This window comes from Salvelinus namaycush, chromosome 42 (assembly GCF_016432855.1).
Source record: "Salvelinus namaycush isolate Seneca chromosome 42, SaNama_1.0, whole genome shotgun sequence".
Taxonomy (NCBI): Eukaryota; Metazoa; Chordata; class Actinopteri; order Salmoniformes; family Salmonidae; genus Salvelinus; species Salvelinus namaycush.
The window spans coordinates 6,713,151-6,740,262 of NC_052348.1; the positions used below are offsets into that span (position 1 = coordinate 6,713,151).

Below are 27,112 nucleotides of genomic sequence, written 5' to 3' on the forward strand. Positions count from 1 at the left end.
TGTCCCTGTACAAACACTCAGTATCAAGGGTGGCCACCAGCTGCATTAAGTACTGCAGTGCATCTCCTCCTCATGGACTGCACCAGATTTGCCAGTTCTTGCTGTGAGATGTTACCCCTCTCTTCCACCAAGGCACCTGCAAGTTCCTGGACATTTCTGGGGGTAATGGCCCTAGCCCTCACCCTCCGATCCAACAGATCCCGGATGTGCTCAATGGGATTGGGATCAGGGCTCTTCGCTGGCCATGGCAGAACACTGACATTCCTGTCTTGCAGGAAATCATGCACAGAAGAGCAGTATGGCTGGTGGCATTGTCATGCTGGAGGGTCATGTCAGGATGAGCCTGCAGTAAGGGTACCACATGAGGGAGGAGGATGTCTTCCCTGTAACGCACAGCATTGAGATTGCCTGCAATGACAACAAGCTCAGTCCGATGATGCTGTGACACACCGCCCCAGACCATGACGGACCCTCCACCTCGATCCCGCTCCAGAGTACAGGCCTCGGTGTAACGCTCATTCCTTTGACGATAAACGCGAATCCGACCATCACCCCTGGTGAGACAAAACCGCGACTCTTCAGTGAAGAGCACTTTTTGCCAGTCCTGTCTGGTCCAACGACGGTGGGTTTGTGTCCATAGGCGATGTTGTTGCCGGTGATGTCTGGTGAGGACCTGCCATACAACAGGTCTACAAGCCCTCAATCCAGCCTCTCTCAGCCTATTGCAGACAGTCTGAGCACTGATGGAGGGATTGTGGGTTCCTGGTGTAACTCAGGCAGTTGTTGTTGCCATCCTGTACCTGTCCCGCAGGTGTGATGTTCGGATGTACCGATCCTGTGCAGGTGTTGTTACACGTGGTCAGCCACTGCGAGTACGATCAGCTGTCTGTCCTGTCTCCCTGTAGCGCTGTCTTAGGCGTCTCACAGTACGGACATTGCAATTTATTGCCCTGGCCACATCTGCAGTCCTCGTGCCTCCTTGCAGCATGCCTAAGGCACCCTTTACAATGAAGATATGTGAAGTCATTTGGATTGTTACGAATTATCTTTGAAAGACAGGGTCCTGAAAAAGGGACATTTATTTTTTTGCTGAGTTTATCAAGCTGTGCATAATTATTAGGCAGCTTCATTACCCCAGGTAAAATGGTCCAAAAAAGAGATTTAATTGACACTGAAAAGTCAAAAATTGTTAAATGCCTTTGACGGATGCAACATTCTTGAAATAGATAAACTATTGAGGCGTGACCACCGGACAATCAAAGGGTTTGTTGCGAATAGTCAACTGGGGCGCAAAAAACGCATGGAGGAGAAAAGGTGCAAATTAACTACAAAAGACTTAAGAATTAAACGTCAAGCTAACAGAAACCCATTCTCCTCCAGTGCCACCATATTCCAGAACTGCAACCTACCTGGAGTGTCCAGAAGTACAAGGTGCTCAGAGACATGGCCAAGGTCAAGAAGGCTGAAACACGACCACCACTGAATAAGATTCACAAGTTGAAGCGTCAAGATTGGGCAAAGGAATACCTGAAGACAGATTTTATGGACAGATGAAATTAGTGACTGTTGATGGACCAGATGGATGGGCACGTGGCTGGATCAGTAATGGACACCGGGCACCACTTCGAGTCAGGCACCAGCAAGGTGGAGGGGTACTGGTATATGGGCTGCTATCATTAAGGATGAGGTAGTTGGACCTTTTTGGGTTGAAGATGGACTGAAACTCAACTCCCAAACCTACTGCCGGTTTCTGGAAGATTCTTTCTTCAAGCAGTGGTACAGGAAGAAGTCCTCAGCATTCAAGAAGCCCAAACAATACCTCTTTGAACAGCATTTGGGAGGCTGTGGTTGCTGCTTCAGTGAAAGTTGATCGTGAACAGATCAAGAAACTGACAGACTCCATGGATGGAACGCTCATGACAGTTATTGAAAAGGAGGCTGGCTATATTGGTCACAGAATATTTTTGAAAGGCCAAAAATGTTATTTGTCATTTTGTGTTACTTATGTTACACTTACTCTAAAAACAGAGAATAAACAAGTTGGGAGAAATTATTTTTGTAATTTAGTTGCCTAATAATTCTGCACACATATATTCCCCTGAGAAAGACAACTCACTTTTCCTTTGTTAAACATTCAGGTTTCAGGTTCAATAACATTTGATTGACTGAGAGCATTGTGTTTGTTCAACAATAAAATGAATCCTGAGGAAAACAATTTGTCTAATAATTGTGCACGCAATATACACTGCTCAAAAAAATAAAGGGAACACTTAAACAACACAATATAACTCCAAGTCAATCACACTTCTGTGAAATCAAACTGTCCACTTAGGAAGCAACACTGATTGACAATAAATTTCACATGCTGTTGTGCAAATGGAATAGACAACAGGTGGAAATGATAGGCAATTAGCAAGACACCCCCAATAAAGGAGTGGTTCTGCAGGTGGTGACCACAGACCACTTCTCAGTTCCTATGCTTCCTGGCTGATGTTTTGGTCACTTTTGAATGCTGGCGGTGCTTTCACTCTAGTGGTAGCATGAGACGGAGTCTACAACCCACACAAGTGGCTCAGGTAGTGCAGCTCATCCAGGATGGCACATCAATGCGAGCTGTGGCAAGAAGGTTTGCTGTGTCTGTCAGCGTAGTGTCCAGAGCATGGAGGCGCTACCAGGAGACAGGCCAGTACATCAGGAGACGTGGAGGAGGCCGTAGGAGGGCAACAACCCAGCAGCAGGACCGCTACCTCCGCCTTTGTGCAAGGAGGAGCACTGCCAGAGCCCTGCAAAATGACCTCCAGCAGGCCACAAATGTGTATGTGTCTGCTCAAACGGTCAGAAACAGACTCCATGAGGGTGGTATGAGGGCCCGACGTCTACAGGTGGGGGTTGTGCTTACAGCCCAACACCGTGCAGGTCGTTTGGCATTTTCCAGAGAACACCAAGATTGGCAAATTTGCCACTGGCGCCCTGTGCTCTTCACAGATGAAAGCAGGTTCACACTGAGCACATGTGACAGAGTCTGGAGACGCCGTGGAGAACCTTCTGCTGCCTGCAACATCCTCCAGCATGACCGGTTTGGCGGTGGGTCAGTCATGGTGTGGGGTGGCATTTCTTTGGGGGGCCGCACAGCCCTCCATGTGCTCGCCAGAGGTAGCCTGACTGCCATTAGGTACCGAGATGAGATCCTCAGACCCCTTGTGAGACCATATGCTGGTGCGGTTGGCCCTGGGTTCCTCCTAATGCAAGACAATGCTAGACCTCATGTGGCTGGAGTGTGTCAGCAGTTCCTGCAAGAGGAAGGCATTGATGCTATGGACTGGCCCGCCCGTTCCCCAGACCTGAATCCAATTGAGCACATCTGGGACATCATGTCTCGCTCCATCCACCAACGCCACGTTGCACCACAGACTGTCCAGGAGTTGGCGGATGCTTTAGTCCAGGTCTGGGAGAAGATCCCTCAGGAGACCATACGCCACCTCATCAGGAGCATGCCCAGGCGTTGTAGGGAGGTCATACTGGCACGTGGAGGCCACACACACTACTGAGCCTCATTTTGACTTGTTTTAAGGACATTACATCAAAGTTGGATCAGCCTGTAGTGTGGTTTTCCACTTTAATTTTGAGTGTGACTCCAAATCCAGACCTCCATGGGTTGATAAATTTGATTTCCATTGATAATTTTTGTGTGATTTTGTTGTCAGCACATTCAACTATGTAAAGAAAAAAGTATTTAATAAGGATATTTCATTCATTCAGATCTAGGATGTGTTATTTTAGTGTTCCCTTTATTTTTTTGAGCAGTGTATATATGACATTCATTTGTAGGGGATTTTGATTGTTTTTCTCACCACTTTTTAATTTTGTCTTCATGTTTTTTTTTTATGTAGTAGGACATTGATTTGAGATTCTTGTTGGCTTGGTTGTTCACTTCCATACTGTATTTTGTATACAATTTGTTTGTGAAATGCTGTATGATGTACTCATAAATGAAAACAAAATAATTGTCATGTGGCATGGCATCATATGCATACATTTTTATAAAGCTGCACCATTTTCTCTCCACCCCATTGCAAAATGTATAGAATTGCAGGAAATGTACATTTTCTCTCACCCGTCAAGAGGGGGGACTACTAAAATGTTTTGCCACGAGGTGGGGGGCCACCAACAAAATCTAATTTAGGACCCCCAAAAGGCTAGAGCCAGCCCTGCATGGATTACAGTGAGTGGTAAACCAGAGACTGGTACCCAGATTATATTGAGATTTTAGGTCAGTGGCCTACAAACAATACACCATAATGTCAAAGTGTAATTATGTTTTAAGAAATATTTACAAATTCATTACAAACGAAAAGCTAGAGTGTTTTGGGTGGGCAATTGCCATTATGTGCTGAATACAAAGCGTTATGTTCAGCCAAATCCAAAACACTGAGTACCACTCTTCATATTTCCAAGCATGATGGTGACTGCATCATGTTATGAGTATGCTCGTCATCGGCATGGACTAGGGAGTTTTTGGGGGGATAAAATGAAAACAGAATATAGCTAAGCACAGGCAAAATCCTAGAGGAAAACCTGGTTCTCTACTTTCCGGGAGACAAATTCAACTTTCAGCAGAAGAATAACCTAAAAAACAAGGCCAAATATACACTGGAGTTGATTACCAAGATGACATTGAATGTTCCTGAGTAGCCTAGTTAAAGCTAACTTAAATTATCTAGAAAATCTATGGCAAGACATGAAAATGGCTATCTAGCAATGATCAACAATCAAGTTGAGAGCATGAAAATTAAAAAAAAAGATTAAAGTACAAATATTGTACAATTCAGATCTGCAAAGCTCTTAAGAGACTTACTTAGAAAGATTCACAGCTGTAATCACTGCCAAATGTAACTTGAACATGTATTATTGACTCAGGGGGCTGAATACTTATGCAATCAAGATAGTGTTTTCATATATATATATATATGAAAACACTATTTTACAAAAAAATGTCCACTTTGACATTACTGATTATTTTATGTAATTCGTTGACAAAAAATGACAATCAATTTTAATCCCACCTTGTAACACAACAAAATGTGGAAAAAGTCAAGTGGTGTGAATATTTTCTGAAGGCAGTATATATTGTATTACATCCTCCAGGGCCTCACCGTCTCTCCTTCAAGTCTAACTCCTGGCCTCTCTCTCTGTTTCTGTCTTTCTAAGCAGACTTCACTTACACACCATATAGTCTACTCTAGACAGTGCATGTGATTCCTCTGTTTCTCCGTCTTCCCTTCCAGCCTGCCGTTCCCTTGGCTCATCTACGGCCTAGTCAATGACTTCAAGGCAGCGCAGGTGAGCAGCAACAGCCTGTTCTGCGCCATCGTGCTCCTCTTCATCATGTTGCTCTTCGTCATCATCTCCATCACCTGCAAGATGAGCAAGGTGCTGGGAGGCCTCATGTTTTTACTGTAAATCTTCTTCCTGGTAACCAGCATCATGCTGGAAGACAAGATTATCACGTGTCCCATCTCCATCTGAAGGCCCCTCTTCAACCCCAACCTCCTGGAAACACAAACACACCTCTCTCACACACATACAGTAAACACAATAATTTGATCCTCCCATTGTCAATGGGGGCGGCCATTGGGAGGAGCAGTAGAAAACTAGCCTGACTTGATTGATTTCAAATGCCCGAGCACAACCTGCAGATTATAAATCGTGAACTTTGAGCAGGGAAGACAGACCTGTCGATGAGTGATTCACGATGCTACTGCCCAATGGGATGGGTTTCTCTACACGTCACATGACCATATCCAAGAGCTTCCATTGGTTTAAATCCGTTGACTGACAGACCTGTAGGTTCAGTCCAACCCCAGTTGTAACTAACCTGATTCAGTTAATCAGCCAACTAATTATTAGAATCAGCTGTGCTTGACTATAGTTGGAGCGAAAACCTACAGGACGTTAGCTCACTTGGAAAAGGTTTGGAGAATCCTGACTATAGTAGTATAATTACATCACAACAATTAAGTAATTTTCTTATAAAACTTTATAACATGCCCAATTTTGCCCTACTTGTACCATAGTGATTTGTTATATTATCACATCCTAGTGAGCATAACTGGTTAAAAATGTATTTTCTAACAGTTTTGCTGCATTAACGTCTTTTGAACCAGTTTTGCTCACTGGGATATACAGGTGCCTTCGGAAAGTATTCAGACCCCTTGACTTTTTCCACTGTTAGGTTACAGCCTTATTCTAAAATTGATTGAGGGAGAAAAAAAAAAACACACCTCATAATGACAAAGCAAAAACAGGTTTTTAGAAATTTGAATATTTACATAAGTATTCAGAGCCTTTACTCAGTACTTTGTTGCAACACCTTTGGCAGCTATTATAGCCTTGAGTCTTCTTGGGCATGACGTGTCAAGCTTGGTAAACTTGTATTTGGGGAGTTTCTCCCATTCTGCTCTGCAGAGCCTCTCAATCTCTGTCAGGTTGCTGCACTGCTATTTCCAGGTCTCTCCAGAGATGTTCGATCGTGTTCAGTCCAGGCTCTGGCTGGGCCACTCAAGGACATTGAGACTTGTTCCGAAGCCACTCCTGCATTGTCTTGGCTGTGTGCTTAGGGTTGTTGTCCCCAGTCTGAGGTCCTGAGCGCTCTGGAGCAGGTTATCAAGTTTCTCTGTACTTTGCTCCGTTCATCTTTCCCTCGGTCCCGACTAGACTCCCAGTCCCTGCCGCTGAAAAACATCCCCACAGCATAATGCTGCCACTACCATACTTCACCGTAGGGGTGGTGCCAGGTTTCCATTGGACGTGGCACTTGGCATTCAGGCCAAATAGTTCAATCTTGGTTTCATCAGACCAGAGAATCTGGTTTCTCATGGTCGGCATGTCTTTACGTGCCTGTTGGCAAACTCATAGCGGGCTGTCATGTGCCTTTAACTGAGGAGTGGCTTCTGTCTGGCCACTCTACCACAAAGGCCTGATTGGTGGAGTGCTGCAGAGATGGATGTCCTTCTGGAAGGATCTCCCATCTCCACAGAGGAACTCTGGAGCTCTGTCAGAGTGACCATCAGGTTCTTGGTCATCTCCCTGACCAAGACCCTTCTCCCCCGATTGCTCAGTTTGGCCGGGCGGCCAGCTGTAGGAAGAGTCTTGGTGGTTCTAAACTTCTTAATGAGGCTACTGTGTTCTTGGGGACCTTCAATGCTACATAATTTGTTTTGTTCTCTTCCCCAGATCTGTGCCTCGACATAATCCTGTCTCGGAACTCTACGGACAATTCCTTCGACCTCATGGCTTGGTTTTTGCTCTGACATGCACTGTCAACTGTGGGACCTTATATAGACAGTTGTGTGCCTTTCCAAATCATGTAAAATCAATTGAATTTACCACAGGTGGACACCAATTAAGTTGTAGAAACATCAAGGACGATCAATGGAAACGGGATGCACCTGAGCTCAATTTCGAGTCTCATAGCAAAGGGTCTGAATACATATGTAAATAAGGTATGTTTTTAATTAAAACATTTGCAAAGATTTATAAAAACCTGTTTTTGCTTTGTCATTATTGGGTATTGTATGTAGATTGCTGAGGACACTTAGATGACAGATAACATCTTAACTTTAGACAGCCACATTAAAGTAAAACACTTTCATATCTAGAGTATAATTTCTTGATCTTTCGTTTTCAAATGGATTCCAGGTAAATCTGGTTGAGAGAATGCCAAGAGTGTGCAAAGCTGTCAAGGCAAAGGGTAGCTACTTTACAGAATCTCAAATATATTTTGATTTGTTTAACGCGTTTTGTTAGTACATTATTCCATATGTGTTATTTCATAGTTGATGTCTTCACTATTATTCTACAATGTAGAAAACAGTAAAAATAAAGAAAAACCCTGGAATGAGTAGGAGTGTCAAACTTGACTGGTACTGTACATACGGTATGTTTTCACTTTTGACACTGATTTGTACCAGAATTTTATCACAAAATAATATAATTGCAATCAAGGAGTGTGATTTCGGATGAAAAAGGTAAAGATGACAATCATTAGTGTTTGGCATTTTGTATTTGACATTTTTGTAGTGCAATCAATTGTGCAATTTAACAAAAATGGCCATTTCATTTATACATGAACAGTTAAACATTCAATTAGAACGCAATCATTTCAGTCACTACTGAACATAGTTTGTATTTTCTCTTCTTAACTAGGCACTTTTAGTCAAGTCTGATTCATTGAATGTTTGTTTCCATCTAGTAAAAAAACAACATGAAACCAGAAAAATAAAACATGTACCGTCAACTGAAACTTCTAGGCCTCTAAATAATATCTGTATTATCGATGTTCCCACAACCACCTTTTCACTTTTCACAGCCTGTAAAAGTGCATTGTGTTGTTTGCTATTGTGGTTAAGGTATTACAATGGTTACAGTAGGCTATTGCCAGGGTGTTACAAGGGTGATTACTCAACTCAGCACTTGATCTTCTTGCCGTAGCTTTCGACCACGTCTGGGGTGATACTCTCGTCCTCCTCCACGTCCTCTGTGACGGACTTGCCCACCAGCTGGAAGATGTTCTCGGGGGGAACGCCCTTCGGCTCGCCCACCTTCACCCCCAGCATGTCCATACTCAGCACCGTGCCTTTGGGGATCGCCACCTTGGCCACCACTGATTTCCCCAGCTGGAAGAGAACACAATCAATATATTAAAAGATCTGACATCCTTTCCTGTTTGAAGCAACATTATTGGGCCCAGTACTTGGGTAAATCAACAAACCCTAAAAATCAAAGATCACATAGCCTATAGGGTACAGAGTTTTTCCAGGTCAGGTGACAAGATTAGGGGGAAAAACTCCTGGCCCTAACACACACCCACCCCTGAATTGGAATAAATGCTTAAATAATGTTTGTAAAAAAAATGACCCCCTTGTCTTGCATCAGATTGCCATTAATCATTACAGTTGGCCGTCAGGCTATGTGGTAAGAATAACGTCATGTTGGAACACAATGAAAAGTGCCCATCCAGGAAGTACCTTATCGTGGCATGGCTTCTCACAGGGCAGCATCTGCTTGATGCTCGTCCCCAGAGACCTCTCCACCAATCGGATGGCTTTCACCAGCTCTGTCAGCTCAGAGGGCTCCAGAGAAGCTTCGTGGTCACTTCCCTTCCAGCTCTTGTCCAGGGTCACGTGACGCTCAATGACCTTTGCCCCCAGCGCCACTGCTGCCACGGAGATGTGGACCCCAGACTCGTGCCCGGAATATCCGATGGGAATATCAGGGAATTCCTTCTGGTATTCCTATGAACAAGATTATGGGTCATTTTCCTGCCTCTAAACATGTATTCTCTCTGGATTTAGCATTAACCACAGACTAACACTAACGGTCCATTGACTTATAACAGAAATAAGATGCACCATGTGTTTAGGGGTGACAAGGCTGACAGCCAACTTTCTGATCTTGCCTGAAACAATTCCTTCGTTCAAACCAATGAAAAACTCTTACTGCGATGACACGCAGGTTGACATCTTCAGCCTCCAATGGGTAGGCACTGGTGCACTGCAGGATGCAGAAGTTCTGATTGTGTTTCTTGACTGTCTGGTAGACCCGTCTCATTGTCTCCATCGACTGCATCCCACTGGATATCACCATGGGGCGACCTAGCATTAAACCAGAGATTTGAGATTAATTTCACCAACAGCAAAAAACGCTTCGCTTTATCCTTGATATTCAATTTTTTACTACACTTTCAGGGGTATAAAGTAGACCAAATAATCAAAATACCTCAGAAGCTAAAATGTTCATTTAGCAGCCTAAGACAACAAATATCTATCATACTGTAAAGTTTAATCACTGACCTTTTTTTGCAGTCTTTTCCAGATAGGGAAAGTTGTTGGTGTCCCCTGAACCAACTTTGAAGAAGGGCACATCAAGCTCGTGTAGGAACTCCACAGCCATCTAACAAGAGATATACAACAAATAATTAATACAGTTTTTATATGCATTATACAGGCATATTCAATATAGTACCACAGTAGGAGTCATAATAGCCCCCAATAAACCTAGCAGTCAAACAGGGAAATGGTTCCAATTGTTTTTCCCCCATTCATTTTTCCCATAGGGGATTTCAGTAACACTTAAAATAAAAGGCTGTGTTTCATGTAGGATTACCCTGGTGTGCTGTTTTGATAACCGTGTAAATCTCTCTAGGAGAAGGTGACGTAACAATATACTTGCCTGTATTTACCCCACAAAAATGAAATGCTAATTAGCTGCTAATGTGGCTATCATAAAGAACTACAAATACCATGAACTGGATGACATGAGTCGAGGCAAAGGTAAGAATCTCTGGATAAATGTACTAATGTTAGCTAAATGTACTAATTAATAAATTGGCTACACTTCTTTAAAATGTACAATCCTGTGAACTGTCTTGTGCAAGTTTTAAATGGACAATATCTGTCAGCAAAGGTGTCAGTTAGAGATTAAGTTCAGGAGTGCAGGGATTTGTAGTTTTGCATGTCTACTTTGATGCTAATTAGCATTTTCGAATCTGAGCGTAAATAGTAGAGGTCGACCGATTAATCGGAAAGGCTTGTATTTCTGTGTGTTATGTTATAATTAAGTCTATGATTTGATAGAGCAGTCTGACTGAGCGATGGTAGGCACCAGCAGGCTCGTAAGCATTCATTCAAACAGCACTTCGTGCGTTTTGCCAGCCGCTCTTCACAATGCTTCAAGCATTGCTCTGTTTATGACTTCAAGCCTATCAACTCCCGACCCAAGACTCATGTAAAAAGGAACCACCAGCTTTCATATGTTCTCATGTTCTGAGCAAGGAACTTAAACCTTAGCTTTCTTACATGGCACATATTGCACTTTTACTTTCTTCTCCAACACTTTGATTTTGCATTATTTAAACCAAAATGAACATGTTCCATTCTATTTGAGGCTAAATTTATTTTATTGATGTATTATATTAAGTTAAAATAAGTGTTCATTCAGTATTGTTGTAAATGTCTTTACAAATAAATAAAATAATAATAAAAATATATATTTTTTATTATACATATATATTTATTTTTTTAATCGGCATCGGCTTTTTTGGGTCCTCCAATAATTGGTATCGGCATTGAAAAATCATAAATCGGTCTAGTAAATAGAGCTGAATATATTAATAAAAGTCACCCTGTCAGATTGAGATCTACATGGTTATCAAAACATCACTTGAAAATAAAGGAGAGCCGCACAATCGGAGCTCAGATGCAAAAATTATATAAAATTTTTCATCTGAGCTCCTAATTTTCAAGTTTTCTACTCCGCTAAACCAGCACCTCGCCTAAATAGGTGTGCGTTTCTTTTTCTTCTAGACTATCAAAACATCACACCTGGGTAAGGATACAGGAAACACAGCCCTTATTTTAGGCGTTTCTAAAATTCCCTATGGGAAAAAATTGGAACCATTTCCCTATTTGACTGCTAGATTTAATGGGTATTATGACACCTTCACTATGGGGCTCTACGGGCCTATTCCACATCACCATCATTCTTACCTCATCCATTCCTGAAGCAGTAAAGAAAATTCCAACCTCCTTTGCATAATTCTGAAGCTCTACGTATTGTATATGACTGAACTCAAGGTGGCGCTTGTGCTCTCCGTACGTCTTTCCCCAGGATTGTTTGGAGGTGTAGGGACGCTCCAGAGCACGCTTGTTGAACTTGTGCTCAAGTTCACTCTTCTGGAACTTGGCGCAGTCTGCCCCACAGTCCTGTGAATTGATTTTCAATATGAGTAGGGTCACATAGTTGTAAAATGTGTTACCAATGAGGATACCTTGTTTCAAATCTTCTCTCATTGATTGAGACAGGTGGGTCCACACCCCAAAGTGCCACATGTCATGATGACACTCACCTGTCTCGAACAATGAGAGAAGATTTGAAATAGACAAGATGGCGACAAAGACATTGTTGGATTACTCATGGAGCACAACATTAATACATTTCAAAACGCATCACCTGCAACTGGACACTGACATTTTAGAAGATAAATGTTTGGCTGAATCAAAAACAAAGATAGTATCGCCAATTTAAGGTTGGTCGAAATGTCACTGTGCTACACCAAACAGTACCTAACCTGTAACTAAGGCAAGAAAGCCATTTCACTGTACTTGTGCACGTGAAATTAAAAAGCTTAAACTTATCTTGAATGGATACCAAAAATCTTTGGTTAAATCACATTATCACGTAAATCTGTAGCTAACACACCCACTGCCTTTTCATAAAACAGTCAAATGGTGTGATAATTTTGTGTATATGAGGTTGGGTATCTGCTATGCCACATCTCTGGCTCTGGTAGGAATTCCGTATCCACCATTATCAGTCCTTACTAAATTGACCAATAGATGCCCATGGTCTCAATGTCACAATTTTAAATACAGCCCCAGCAAGCAACAGAGCAGTTAGCAGCAGAGCTACTGTCATTTTACAGTTCTGTGGGCACTGGAATCTACTTTATACTAAAGTAGCTGCTAGTTTACTAGCAAGTAAGTCAGTACCATGGTCCCCAATACAGCAGCTGAGTTAAGATAACCGATTAAAGCATGCTACTAACATTACCTTAGCCATCTTGATCATTTTCTTGGCAATTTCGATATCTCCTTGGTGGTTCTGTCCAATTTCTGCAATAATGAAACAGGGGTTAGAACCCCCAATCATCCTGCCAGGACAAAGCTCGAATTTCAGAGGCATTTTGGAAATGTGATAAATGCGGTTTCCTAAAATGTTTGTAGCGATAAGATGTTCGCTTGCTCTGAGCCAGTAGTACAGAGACAGTCAGGTGTGGGTTCTCGCGGAAAAGTTCGAGCTAATTTACACGTTGCACATCCGGAATCCACGTGGTTTCCTCTCCACTCATGTTTCAAAATAAAGGTTCTCCATTCACTCACAGGTAATTGGTTTTGTAATTTAATATAAAACATTTATTTGTTTTTAGATTTTTATTTGAAATTAAGTTTAGTTTAGTTCGTTTTCAGACTTGATGTGCTAGTTTTTATTCAGTTTCGCTTATGTATGATTTCGTTTCAGTTTTAATTTTAGGGACAGAAAGTAGCCTATTGGTGGAATACTGGGAGCCATTTATGTTTACTAGGCCTATAGTATAGTTTTTGGGGATGTCACTTCGTGCCAATGGGGGGGCATTAAAACGTAAAGTGATGGGCCAGGTCATATGTTTGGCTAGCTCAATCTTGATGTGACTTTGATTTAAAAGAATAATACCCTAGACTGGTGCAATAAATATGGTGAAAGGAAACTCTCTTGCCCATGTTTACACCAATCCAAAGCTTTTTTAAACTTTAGTAGTACATGTTAAAAGAATCAAGTAGCCTACCTTTACCTTTATCTGAGTGAAAGACAGAGAAGGAGGGGGGGGACAAATGAAGTCAAGGCACATGCTATGTTTATGTAATATTGTAGAGTTTTGAAACTGAAAAACCCATTTTTGGATGACAGCCAGGTGTATTTTGTTACACCAAAATTAACATCTGTTTTAGAGGAATGAGGATCAATAGTCCGCCACACAAACCTTTTTAAATTGTCCACAATGAACGCTTGTGACGCAGTGTAAATATTATGTAACTAATAACATTTTCAGCCAGAGTTATTAAGGTTAAACGTATGATTCACTAACACCTTCAAATAAGGTTAATAAAAAACAGCTGCAACAAAAGCAAAAACAACAGCAAAAAATCCATGTTATGTTTATGTCATATTTTTGTTAAACAGAAATGAACATCAGTTTTTTTTATGATGCAGGTCAACAATCCACCACACAAATGTTTTTAAATTGCCAACAATGAACACTTATTATGTAGTGTTAAATACTCCTGGCTCCTCGCATAGTCTTTAGACTTGACAGGCTCGATGAATAAATTAACCAGTGCTTCTTTTCTATTTTTAAACTAATTTGAATGAGGTTGCCAAGTTTCTGCTCTCTGCTACTGGTTGCCGTTGACGTGGAGCTACTAATAGCTGGAGGCTGTCTCAACTTGTTTATCTTGATTTTATTTGATCTCTGTTCCACACTGGCTGCCATCTTCTGACACTACAATACATTTCCTTTTGTCCTTTCCAGTAATGTACTCTAAATAATCTCCTACGGGGTTTTGACTTTCTTCACTGATATCTAGTGATGCGCAAAAACATCGCCATCTACTGGAAGCATTTTAACCGCCGGAAGCTTGAAAACCAATGACGTGTATATACCCTGGATTGCTATTGGTACTCCGTCGTAGGAGCAGTCCTCCATAGGAATGAATGTAATTTTACAGTATTTCAATTAAATATTTCAAGGAAAAAAATACATGTATTTAAGTATGGTTTGTTGTTGTAGTGGGCACAGTAAAAGTAGTACTCTCTATAAAAAAAAAAGACTAAGAAATGTTTTATATATTTTTTCATTTTTTATGTTTAGCTCACATAATATAATTTCAACGTATGCTTTAAGGTGTGTGTAATATAATACACATGTCAAAAACTAATGTAGACATTAATAAATGCATTTCTATAGCTTCCAAAATATTTTTACAAATGGGGAGTGCCAAGATGGCTATGCGGTGGCTTCAATACAGCGCCCCCTGTCAGTAATTCCTGGTTTATACACATCAGTGTCGAAAACCCCAGTAGTAAAAAAAAAAAAAAGGGCTTAAATTGTAGTTTCAGTATAGTTTTTCAAATGTTTTTCTTAATTATTTAATTTCAGGTTACTAATTAGTTTTTCAAATTTTATTTTTTACTTTAGTTTAATATTTTAACCTGAGTGTCATGATCGCATCTGATGTGGATGGACAAAATCAACATGCGAATGCATGCGTGTGGCAGCTTCACCAAACTAGCCCCTCAAGTACATACACATGTTGATTTTGACTATCCCCATCAGACACGTTCATGACAAGCAGGTTAAATTAGCAAAACAAACTACAGTATATTAATTTGAGGACAGGTTGAAACACACGACTCATTCATGGATATTTAACTATTGCTAGCTAATTTGTTATGAGACATAAACATTGGGTTGTTAGTTTAGTTGAAATATAGGGTCCCTTTTTTTGCTGGATCTTTGCAGAATTTCTTTTGTCATACAAAATCATGTTCTCTACTCTGACAATTAATCCACAATTGAAATGGGAAATGTAGTTCGTTTTTAGATAGAGTTCTTTGATTAATCTCTTCTCGTTCATCTTTCAATCACCCACGTAGGTTAGTGTGCTCGTGAAAACCAATGAGTAGATGGGAGAGGTGGGACTTGCAGGCATTAAAGGTCTGAAATAGAACCAAGTTCTATTTACCGCCTGGCTATGCAGACGCCCATTGATGCGCATGAGCAGTTACATGATTGAATAATGGGTACATTCATTTTGTCACACTCCCGCACTCAACGTGGCTGTCTCGTGATACTGACCGTATGTCGGATTGATGGTCTGTTTACATAGCGGGTTGCGGTAATTAACGTGGCTGATTAGGGGAACCAACACATTAGGTTAGGTGAAATAACAGCAGGTTAGGAGACAGGTTAAAGTGAGGAAAATGATGAGGGTTAGGCGTTGCTACAATGCCGACATGACCACTAGATGAAGATGTAGGCCTACTCCATCTACCCACAATGGTAGAAATGTAAACAGACCATCAGTCCTGACATACCATCAGTATCATTACACTGGTCTAGTCAGCATGTTAACATGTTTGTCAGCCCTTGTTGTTGTAGCCGTCCACCATACGTGGCGTGATGCTTCCATCCTCCTCCACATCCTCTGTGACGGCCTTGCCCACCAGCTGACCCATGTCTTCAGGAGAGACGCCCCTCTGCTCGCCCACCTTCACCCCCAGCATATCCATACTCAGCACCGTGCCTTTGGGTATCGCCACCTTAGCCACCACTGACTTCCCGAGCTGGAAGAGAAAATAATATGGAGATTTCCGCCTACAGTATGTGCTGTTGTAGGTTATACAGTACAAAGAGAATACTTGTGGTAAGGGAGGTTTATGACAAACATAATGGGCCTACCTTATAAATGAAAGTGAATATAACAATTTTTTGAGAAAGTTATTAATACAAATGTCAATGGGGAAACTATTCAGACCCCAGGACTTTTTCCAGATTTTGTCATGTTAAAGCTTAACTCAAAATGTATTAAATAAAACATTTTCCTCATCAATCTATACACAATACCCCATAATGACAAAGCAAAATCAGGTTTTTAGAAATGTTTGCAAAACATAAATACCTTCTTTACATTAGTATTCAGACCCTTTGCTATGAAACTCGAAATTTGTATTTTGTATTTATTATGGATCCCCAGCTACTCTTCCTGGGTTCCAGCAAAATTAAGGCAGTTTATACAATTTTAAAAACATTACAATACATTCACAGATTTCACAACACACTGTGTGCCCTCAGGCCCCTTCTCCATCACTACCACATATCTACAGTACTATATCCATGTGTACAGTGGGGAGAACAAGTATTTGATACACTGCCGATTTTGCAGGTTTTCCTACTTACAAAGCATGTAGAGGTCTGTAATTTTTTATCATAGGTACACTTCAACTGTGAGAGACGGAATCTAAAACAAAAATCCAGAAAATCACATTGAATGATTTTTAAGTAATTAATTTGCATTTTATTGCATGACAAGTATTTGATCACCTACCAACCAGTAAGAATTCCGGCTCTCACAGACCTGTTACTTTTTCTTTAAGAAGTCCTCCTGTTCTCCACTCATTACCTGTATTAACTGCACCTGTTTTAACTCGTTACCTGTATAAAAGACACCTGTCCACACACTCAATCAAACAGACTCCAACCTCTCCACAATGGCCAAGACCAGAGAGCTGTGTAAGGACATCAGGGTTAAATTGTAGACCTGCACAAGGCTGGGATGGTCTACAGGACAATAGGCAAGCAGCTTGGTGAGAAGGCAACAACTGTTGGCGCAATTATTAGAAAATGGAAGAAGTTCAAGATGATGGTCAATCACCCTCGGTCTGGGGCTCCATGCAAGATCTCACCTCGTGGGGCATCAATGATCATGAGGAAGGTGAGGGATCAGCCCAGAACTACACGGCAGGACCTGGTCAATGACCTGAAGAGAGCTGGGACCACAGTCTCAAAGAAAACCTACGCCGTCATGGATTAAAATCCTGCAGCGCACGCAAGGTCCCCCTGCTCAAGCCAGCGCATGTCCAGGCCCGTCTGAAGTTTGCCAATGACCATCTGGATGATCCAGAGGAGGAATGGGAGAAGGTCATGTGGTCTGATGAGAAAAAAATAGAGCTTTTTGGTCTAAACTCCACTCGCCGTGTTTGGAGGAAGAAGAAGGATGAGTACAACCCCAAGAACACCATCCCAACCGTGAAGCACGGACTGCACCGTATTGAGGGGAGGATGGATGGGGCCATGTATCGCGATATCTTGGCCAACAACCTCCTTCCCTCAGTAAGAGCATTGAAGATGGTTCGTGGCTGGGTCTTCCTGCATGACAACGACCCGAAACACACAACCAGGGCAACTAAGGAGTGGCTCCGTAAGAAGCATCTCAAGGTCCTGGAGTGGCCTAGCCAGTCTCCAGACCTGAACCCAATAGAAAATCTTTGGCGGGAGCTTAAAGTCCGTATTGCCCAGCGACAGCCCCGAAACCTGAAGGATCTGGAGAAGGTCTGTACGGAGGAGTGGGCCAAAATCCCTGCTGCAGTGTGTGCAAACCTGGTCAAGAACTACAGGAAACGTATGATCTCTGTAATTGCAAACAAAGGTTTCTGTATCAAATATTAAGTTCTGCTTTTCTGATGTATCAAGTACTTATGTCATGCAATAAAATGCAAATTAATTACTTAAAAATCATACAATGTGATTTTCTGGATTTTTGTTTTAGATTCCGTCTCTCACAGTTGAAGTGTACCTATGATAAAAATGACAGAACTCTACATGCTTTGTAAGTAGGAAAACCTGCAAAATCGGCAGTGTATCAAATACTTGTTCTCCCCACTGTATGTATAGTGCGTATGTTGAGTTGAGTTGAGTTTGAGTTTATTTTTACAGGGACAGTGCACATTAATCAACATTTCAGTAAAAGTGCCGGTTTTAGCCAGCCGGCTAATTTTCAACCGCAGTCCCTGGGCAGGTTATTAAAAACAATTACAATATAGACAATAGCAACATAGAACAAGACATAGCATACAGACATAGCAACATAGGACAAGCAAGATGTAGCATACAGACAGAGCAACATAGAACAAAAAGCAGTAAGACAAAATTCATAAAAGCAACGAAGTGTTTCCACACCTCACAAGTTACAGACAACAGACATGGAAAGCGGCAACACACAGCTAGGGACCATGTTCACAAATCTGATTGACCTTTAGCCATGTCTTCAAGCATTTTGTGAAAGTGTGATATGTGGTGCAGTTATGTGTGTCTGATGGCAGTGTATTCCAGACATGGGAAGCTCTCACAGAGAAAGTGGATTTACTAAAGGTGCTTTTCCTTAGGGGAACTATACAGTCACCTCTCATGGCAGACCTTGTAGATCTGCTGCCATATGTTTGGGTTTTCTGTTTAACAAAAATACTGAGTGGAGGGGGAGCCAAGCCATTTAGGATCTTGAATACAAGACATGTTATCGTGTGTGTTTGTATGCATGTGCCTGTGCCAATGTTTGTGTTGCTTCACAGTCCCCGCTGTTCCATAAGGTGTTTTTGTATCTGTTTTTTATTCAAATTTTACTGCTTTAGTCAGTTACTTGATGTGGAATAGAGTTCCATGTAGTCATGGCTCTATGTAGTACTGTGCGCCTCCCATAGTCTATTCTGGACTTGGGGACTGTGAAGAGACCTTTTGTGGGCATGTCTTGTGGGGTATGCATGGGTGTCTGAGCTGTATGCCAGTAGTTTAGACAGAGCTCGGTGCATTCAACATGTCAACATGTCATTCAACCTCTCATAAATAAAAGTAGTGATGCAGTCAATCTCTCCTCCACTTTCAGCCAGGAGAGATTGACATGCATATTATTAATATTATCTCTCTGGGTACATCCAGGGGCCAGCCGTGTTGCCCTGTTCTGAGCCAATTGCAATATTCCTAAGTCCTTTTTTGTGGCACCTGACCACACGACTGAACAGTAGTCAAAGTGCAACAAAACTAGGGCCTGTAGGACCTGCCTTGTTGATAGTGTTGTTAAAAAGGCAGAGCATAATTTATTATAGACATACTTCTCCCCATCTTAGCTACTACTGCATCAATATGTTTTGACCATGACAGTTTACAATCTAGGGTTACTCCAAGCAGTTTAGTCATCTCAACTTGCTCAATTTCCACATTATTTATTACAATATTTAGTTGAGCTTTAGGATTCAGTGAGTGTTTTGTTCCAAATATAATGCTTTTAGTTTTAGAAATATTTAGGGCTAACTTATTCCTTGCCACCCACTCTGAAACTAACTGCAGCTCTTTGTTGAGTGTTGCAGTCATTTCAGTCACTGTAGTAGCTGACGTGTATAGTGTTGAGTCATCCGCATACATAGACACTGGCTTTACTCAAAGTCAGTGACTCTAAGCACACAGAAACTGAGCTCAGGTGCATCCTGTTTCCATTGATCGTCCTTGAGATGTTGCTGCAACTTGATTGGAGTCCACCTGTGGTAAACTAAATTGATTCGACATGATTTGGAAAGGCACATACCTGTCTGTATAAGGTCACACAGTTGACAGTGCATGTCAGAGCAAAAACCAAGCCATGAGGTCGAAGGAATTGTCTGTAGCTCCAAGACAGGATTATGTCGAGGGACAGATCTGGGGAAGGGTACCAAAACATTTCTGCAGCATTGAAGGTCCCCAAGAACACAGTGGCCTCTGTCATTCTTAAATGGAAGAAGTTTGGAACCACTAAGACTCTTCCTAGAGCTGGCCAAACTGAGCAATCGGGGGAGAAGAGCCTTGGTCAGGGATGTGACCAAGAACCCGATGATCACTCTGACAGAGCTCCAGATTTCCTCTGTGGAGATGGGAGGACCTTCCAGAAGGACAACCATCTCTGCAGCACTCCACCAATCAGGCCTTTATGGTAGAGTTACCAGACTGAAGCCACTCCTCAGTAAAAGGCACATGACATCCCGCTTGGAGTTTGCCAAAAGGCACCTAAAGGACTCTCAGACTATGAGAAACAAGATTCTCTGGTCTGATGAAACCAAGATTGAACTATTTGGCTTGAATGCCAAGCGTCACATCTGGAGGAAATCAAGCACCGCTCATCACCTGGCCAATACCATACCTACTGTGAAGCATGGTGGTGGCAGCATCATGCTGTGGGGATGTTTTTCAGAAGCAGGAACTGGGAGACTAGTCAGGATCGAGGGAAAGATGAACTGAGCAAAGTACAGAGAGATCCTTGATGAAAACCTTCTCCAGAGCGCTCAGGACCTCAGACCGGGTCGAAGTTCACCTTCCCACAAGACAACGACCCTAAGCACACAGCCAAGACAATGCAGGAGTGGCTTCGAGCAAGTCTCTGAATGTCCTTGAGTGGCCCAGCCACAGCCCGGACTTGAACCTGATCGAACATCTCTGGAGAGACCTGAAAATAGCTGTCTAGCCGTCCCCATCCAACCTGACAGAGCTTGAGAGGATCTGCAGAGACGAATGGGTGAAATACCCCAAATACAGGTGTGCCAAGCATGTAGTGTCATACCCAAGAAGACTTGAGACTGTAATCGCTACCACACTCTTGGCATTATCTCAACCAGTTTCACCTGGAATGTTTTTCCAACAGTCTTGGAGTTCTCAAATATGCTGAGCACTTGTTGGTTGCTTTTCCTTCACTCTGCGGTACAACTCATCCCAAACCATCTCAATTGAACTGAGGTTGGGTGATAGTGGAGGCCTGGTCTTCTGATGCAGCACTCTATCACTCTCCTTATTGGTCAAATAGCCCTTACAACAGCCTGGAGGTGTGTTGGGTCATTGTCCTGTTGAAAAACAAATGATAGTCCCACTAAGCGCAAACCGGATGGGATGGTGTATGGCTGCAGAATGCTGTGGTAGCCATGCTGGTTAAGTGGGCCTTGAATTCTATATAAATCAGACAGTGTCACCAGCAAAGCACTGTTACACCTCCTTCTCCATGCTTCACGGTGGGAACCACACATGAGGAGATCATCTGTTCACCTACTCTGCGTCTCACAAAGACACAGCGGTTGGAACCAAAAATATAAAATTTGGACTCATCAGACCAAAGGACAGATTTTCACCGCAAGTCTCTTCTTATTATTGGTGTCCTTTACTAGTGGTTTCTTTGCAGCAATTAGACCACAAAGGCCTGATTCATGCAGTCTTCTCTGAACAGTTGATGTTGAGATGTGTCTGTTACTTGAACTTTGTGAAGCATTCATTTGGGCTGCAATCTGAAGTGCAGTTAACTCTAATGAACTTATCCTCTGCAGCAGAGTTAACTCTGGGTCTTCCTTTCCTGTGGCGGTCCTCATGAGAGCCAGTTTCATCATAGTGCTTGATGGTTTTTGTGACTGCACTTGAATAAACTTTTTTTCCAGATTGACTGACCTTCATGTCTTAAAGTAATGATGCTTATTTGAGCTGTTCTTGCCATAATAAGGACTTGGTCTTTTACCAAATATGGCTATCTTCTGTATACCGCCCCTACCTTGTCACAACACAACTGATTGGCTCAAATGCATTATGAAGGAAAGAAATTCCACAAATTAACCTTTAACAAGGCACACCTGTTAATTGAAATGCATTCCAGGTGACTAACTCATGAAGCTGGTTGAGAGAATGTCAAGAGTGTGCAGAGCTGTCATCAAGGCAAGGATGGCTACGTTGAAGAATCTCAAATATAAATATGTTTTGATTTGTTTAACACTTTTTTGGTTACTACATGATTCCATATGTGTTATTTTATAGTTTTGTTGAAAATAGTCAAAATAAATTAAAACCCTTGAATGAGTAGGTGTGTCCAAACTTTTGACTGGTACCCTATGTAAATGTGTTATTTCAGTTTTACATTTGTTATTAATTAGCAAAAATGTCTAAAACCTTTTTTTTGTCTTTGTCATTATGGGGTATTGTGTGTAGATTGATGAGAGAGAAAAAAACAATTTAATACATTTTAGAATAAGGCTGTAATGTAACGTAACGTAATGTGGAAAAGGGAAGGGGTCTGAATACTTTCTGAATGCACTGTATGTCAAAATATACTAAATAAATATTTTCCCTTTACCATTCATAGTAATAACAGTCTCCAAAAATGATGTCATATTTATTTTCATTTAAACCTCCCGAGGCTAACTCACCTTGTCATGGCAGGCTTTCTCACAGGGTAGCATCTGTTTGATGCCCATGCCTTTGGCCCGCTCCACCAGGCGGATGGCTCTGACCAGCTCTGTCAGCTCAGAAGGCTCCAGTGACGCCTCATGGTCGTTGCCCTTCCAGCTCTTGTCCAGGGTCACGTGACGCTCCACGACTTTTGCCCCCATTGCCACTGCTGCCACGGTGATGCTGATTCCCCTCTCATGGCCAGAATATCCGATGGGAATATCAGGGAATTCCTTCTGGTATTCCTACAGTATCAGGAAAAGGAAGAGTAAAATTCCATTGGTCAATTCATTTCCTTCAGTAGTGGCCTGAACAGAAATATGTCAAATTCTTGTTTTCTTTCTTTTTCTCTCTCTCTCTCTCTCTCTCTCTCTCTCTCTCTCTCTCTCTCTCTCTCTCTCTCTCTCTCTCTCTCTTTTCCATCGCTGTGCACTTGACTCAACCTATGTTTCCTTATGATGTTACTCTGGGGTGACAACAGATAACTTGCTGTTCCTGCCTGACAACCCTTTCCTTGTAATAAACCAATGGGAAGTCTTACTGCTATGACACGTAGGTTGACATCCTCAGGGTCCAATGGGTAGGCACTGGTGCACTGTAGGATGGTGAAGTTCTGATTGTGTTCCTTGACGGTCTGATAGACCCGTTTCATTGTCGCCATTGACTGCATCCCACTGGATATCACCATAGGCCGTCCTGAGGTTAAACAGAGTTGCAATTTCAACAGTAACTAACTTTACTGATATGCCGCATATTACACATGTTGACCGCACATTCAGAGAACATAAAATTGGTAACATTTAACTTCTACCACAGTAACAGGTGGCAAAGATGTAGTACATATATAACACAGTGTTAACTTAAATCACTGACCTTTTTTTGCAGTCAGTTCCAGATAGGGGAAATTGTTGGCATCGCATGAGGCAACTTTGAAGAAGGGCACATCAAGCTCATCCAGGAACTCCACAGCCATCTAACAAGCGATGCAAAGCAGTTGGGATAGTCATGCATGTTTTGCTTGAAATCCGGAATATAAACACAGTCACAGCAGACAAATTCAATAGACATTTATCATGGAATAACCTCGTACCTCGTCCATTCCAGAAGCGGTGAAGAAGATTCCAACCTCCTTTGCATATATCTGGAGCTCTCTATAGTGTTCATGACTGAACTCCAGATGACGTTTGTGGTCACCGTATGTCTTTCCCCAGGAATGTTTGGAGGTGTAGGGACGCTCCAGAGCACGCTTGTTGAACTTGTGTTCTGAAACTTGGCACAGTCTGCCCCACAGTCCTGTGAATTGATGCATGAGTAACATGAGTAATAGCATGAGTAATAGCATCAAACACACACACACACACACACACACACACACACACACACACACACACACACACACACACACACACACACACACACACACACACACACACACACACACACACACACACATACACACACATACACACACATACACACACATACACACACACACTGTGCAAATCCATGCACAGCAGCAGTACACTATCAGGATCATAGCAGAAAATACCTTTCCCCTCAGTCATGCCATTTCTACATTAGCTTTTGATTTGAGGTTATTAAGGGAAGATTTACATGGGAGGGATGCAGGATGACTAAGTTGCCCCACACTCATACATGTATATGTGTGCCTTTCTATCCGATTCTCCCAGAGAATCTTGTCACCCAATCTATTGTATTAAACTGAAGCTTAAGCCACACTAAAGGGCAGTTAGGCTAACACAGATTAAGCCTAGTCCTGGACAAAAAAAATACTTTCAATGAAGACCATATTCTGTATTCAGCATGCTTTTTGTCCATAACTGTGTCCAGGAAACCAGTCCTTACAGTCTTACAATGTCTCTTCATTTAGCTTCCATTACCTTGGCCATCTTGATCATTTTCTTTGCGATTTCGATATCTCCTTGGTGGTTCTGTCCAATTTCTGCAATAATGAAACAGGGGTTAGAACCCCCAATCATCCTGCCAGGACCAAGTTCGAATTTCAGAGGCATTTTCAAAATAAACGTGAGAAATTAAGTTGGTAAATGATTAAAAGTCTATGGCAAATAAAATTTTAAGGATGAGATTGTCAGAGGCAATCTTGCACAGTGGAAAAAGGAAGAAATTGCTCATCGTCTGCCCTTTTATCCAAATCCTTAAAGTCAGCCCATCCAATGATATGCCAGTATCCTGACCAGTTATGCAAAAAGTGACAGGTAGGGCCTATTGTTTTTTTCGCCTGGGTGCCAGTCTGTTTCTTTTCACCTTATGGAATTGTTCTCACGTTATTGTCATTTGACAAGAGCTCAAACAAATCTGGAACCAGGCAACAAAAAACCCACAAATGAGATGTAAATAAGGATATTTGCAAATATATTCAATAAGGAAATGGGTACAGTGATACCGAGTTTTCTCTCACGCACAGTTTAGACAATTAGTGAAGGAGATAGTCTTGTACGTAGGCTGTTGTCTTTTTTTTACTGGAAGAAAGACCCACGTTGTACGCAGCTTTTAAAAAACATGATTTACGTTGAGTGTAAAATACTGTTTTATATTACTGCTTTATATCTTTACCTTTTCATAGCATTATATCCTCTTTGATTGTTTTTATATATCCGTAGAGATTGAAAGTAGTGCTAGGTTTAAGCTCTTTGTGTATGACAAGTTTAGTGGACTGCAGTGGACTGTAGGAATGCGCACTCCCAATAACTCAAGGCCTCTACTGACTGATTAGAAGTCCTGTGACATGCACAGAGAAATCCTGGGTGGTGGAAAAGTACTGAAGTACATATTTGTGGAAGGGAGGGGGTGAGAGCTGAGGGTGTAAGTGGACACGGCACTGTATTGAATGTATGTATTCAGCTGGACATCTTTGTTGAGTACACGTTTGAAACGTCACTTTGAGTTTGGGCTCTTTTGTATGATAAATATGTTTATGGTATATTGAGATACTGGTCTTCTTATCGATTGGCATTGTCGCCAGGATATCACGCTTAAGGAACAGAGAGTTTTCCGTAGAGAGTGAAGTTTCAAAAGTTTAAACAAATCGTAGATATGGCCATTTAGGAAACATCCTGTGTGTGTGTGTGTGTGTGTGTGTGTGTGTGTGTGTGTGTGTGTGCGTGCGTGCGTGCGTGCGTGCGTGCGTGCGTGCGTGCGTGCGTGCGTGCGTGCGTGCGTGCGTGCGTGCGTGCGTGACAGGTGGATAGTGCAACCGTTACTAAATCCGAGGGGATAGAGATAGTATTTAGGACTTAACAGCGTATGGTTCTGGGGTGGAGATTCCCACAGGAGAATAATATATTGTACATGTACAAAATATTCCAAAATAAATGAATGAATCCAGAAATTTAGACTGGAAAATTAACACAATTAGTGAGTTACGATTGGTGCCGAAAGGATACATTGTAAAAACATCACAATATAACCCACAACTTGGAATTAAAGTCGTTTTTTAGTCACTGCTTATTGAGTCACTGCTTATTGGGAATAAACTTGGGTTCCAATATAGGAATATGATGGGAATGAGAGCCATTGTCAGTTCATTGAACCTATACAGGAGAGGGAGAGGCAAGGACTGAGAGCCTTGTGGTGATATGGCTCTTCATGCCTCCCAATCCACTGACTGGTGGGCACAAACAGTGAAGCAAACAGAAGAGAAGTTTAAAAGTGTGTATAAAGGTTATCACAGTAAGTTTCCAGAGACAGGAAAGGACGTCTCAGGGGATGTGTTAAAGGAAGTGATCATGGTATGTTATCACTGAGCTATAATATGAACTACAGACAGCCTCCAAGATGTCTGAAAACCGATTTGTGGGGGCTGACATCTTGCTAGTTCCTGTTTCAGTAGCTCATTAGTATATGACCACTGGCACTAGAGCCCAGCCAAGACGTGCATTCCAGGGCAAGCCAGAGCAGGCCGAAGATATTGATTAGTGGTGGAGGGGAAATCTGCAGGCATGAAGAACCACCACACAACCCTGACACAACCACTGAAAACGGGACTAAGAGTTCAGTGCTCCAGCTTGCTCTATATGTGCACCTCAGGAGACAGTTGGATGATAACAAGACAAAGAAAATAAGACAACAAATTTAAGACAACAAAATAACAACTTGTTTCAAACTTATTGAATGTCCTTGAGTGGCTCAGCCAGAGCATAGACTTGAACCTGATCAAACATCTCTGGGGAGACCTGAATATAGCTGTGCAGCGAGACTCCGCACCGAACCTGACAGAGCTTGAGAGGATCTGCAGAGAAGAATGGTGGAAACTCCGCAAACACAGGTGTGCCAAGCTTGTAGCGTCATGAAGACTTGAGGCTGTTATTGCTGACACAGGTGCTTCAACAAAGTACTGAGTAAAGGGTCTGTATAGTTACGTAAATGTAATATTTCAGTTTTTTATTTTTTAATACATTTGCAAAAAAAAAAAAAAAACAGTCATTATGGGGTATTGTGTGTAGATTGATGAGGAAAAAAACTATTTAATAAATGTTAGAACAAGGCTGTAATGGTACAAAATGTGGGAAAAGTCAAGGGGTCTGAATACTTTCCGAATGCACTGTGTGTGTGTGTGTATGTGTGTGTGTGTGAAATATATATATATATATTTTGTTATACAAGGCGACTGTACTGATTGATAGAATGATTTTTTCCCCCCTCATCAATCTACACACAATACCCCATAATGACAAAGCAAAAACTGTCACAACGCTCACA

The 27,112-nt window shown here is 41.9% G+C and overlaps 1 protein-coding gene and 1 pseudogene across 1 annotated transcript; both read right to left on the reverse strand.

Annotated features, from left to right (window-relative positions):
• Positions 1-8,043: 8,043 nt before the first annotated feature.
• LOC120034903 (sialic acid synthase-like) lies at positions 8,044-12,851 on the reverse strand. The gene is made up of 6 exons (XM_038981562.1): positions 12,610-12,851; positions 11,547-11,762; positions 9,852-9,951; positions 9,499-9,653; positions 9,027-9,293; positions 8,044-8,675 (listed from the first exon to the last, which is right to left on the reverse strand). Exons 1-6 carry the CDS (start codon positions 12,739-12,741, stop codon positions 8,466-8,468), a joined length of 1,080 nt encoding a protein of 359 aa, XP_038837490.1. The 5' UTR covers positions 12,742-12,851; the 3' UTR covers positions 8,044-8,465.
• A 1,928-nt stretch (positions 12,852-14,779) lies between these two features.
• On the reverse strand, positions 14,780-24,405 carry LOC120035178 (annotated as a pseudogene).
• Between the last annotated feature and the right edge of the window lie 2,707 nt (positions 24,406-27,112).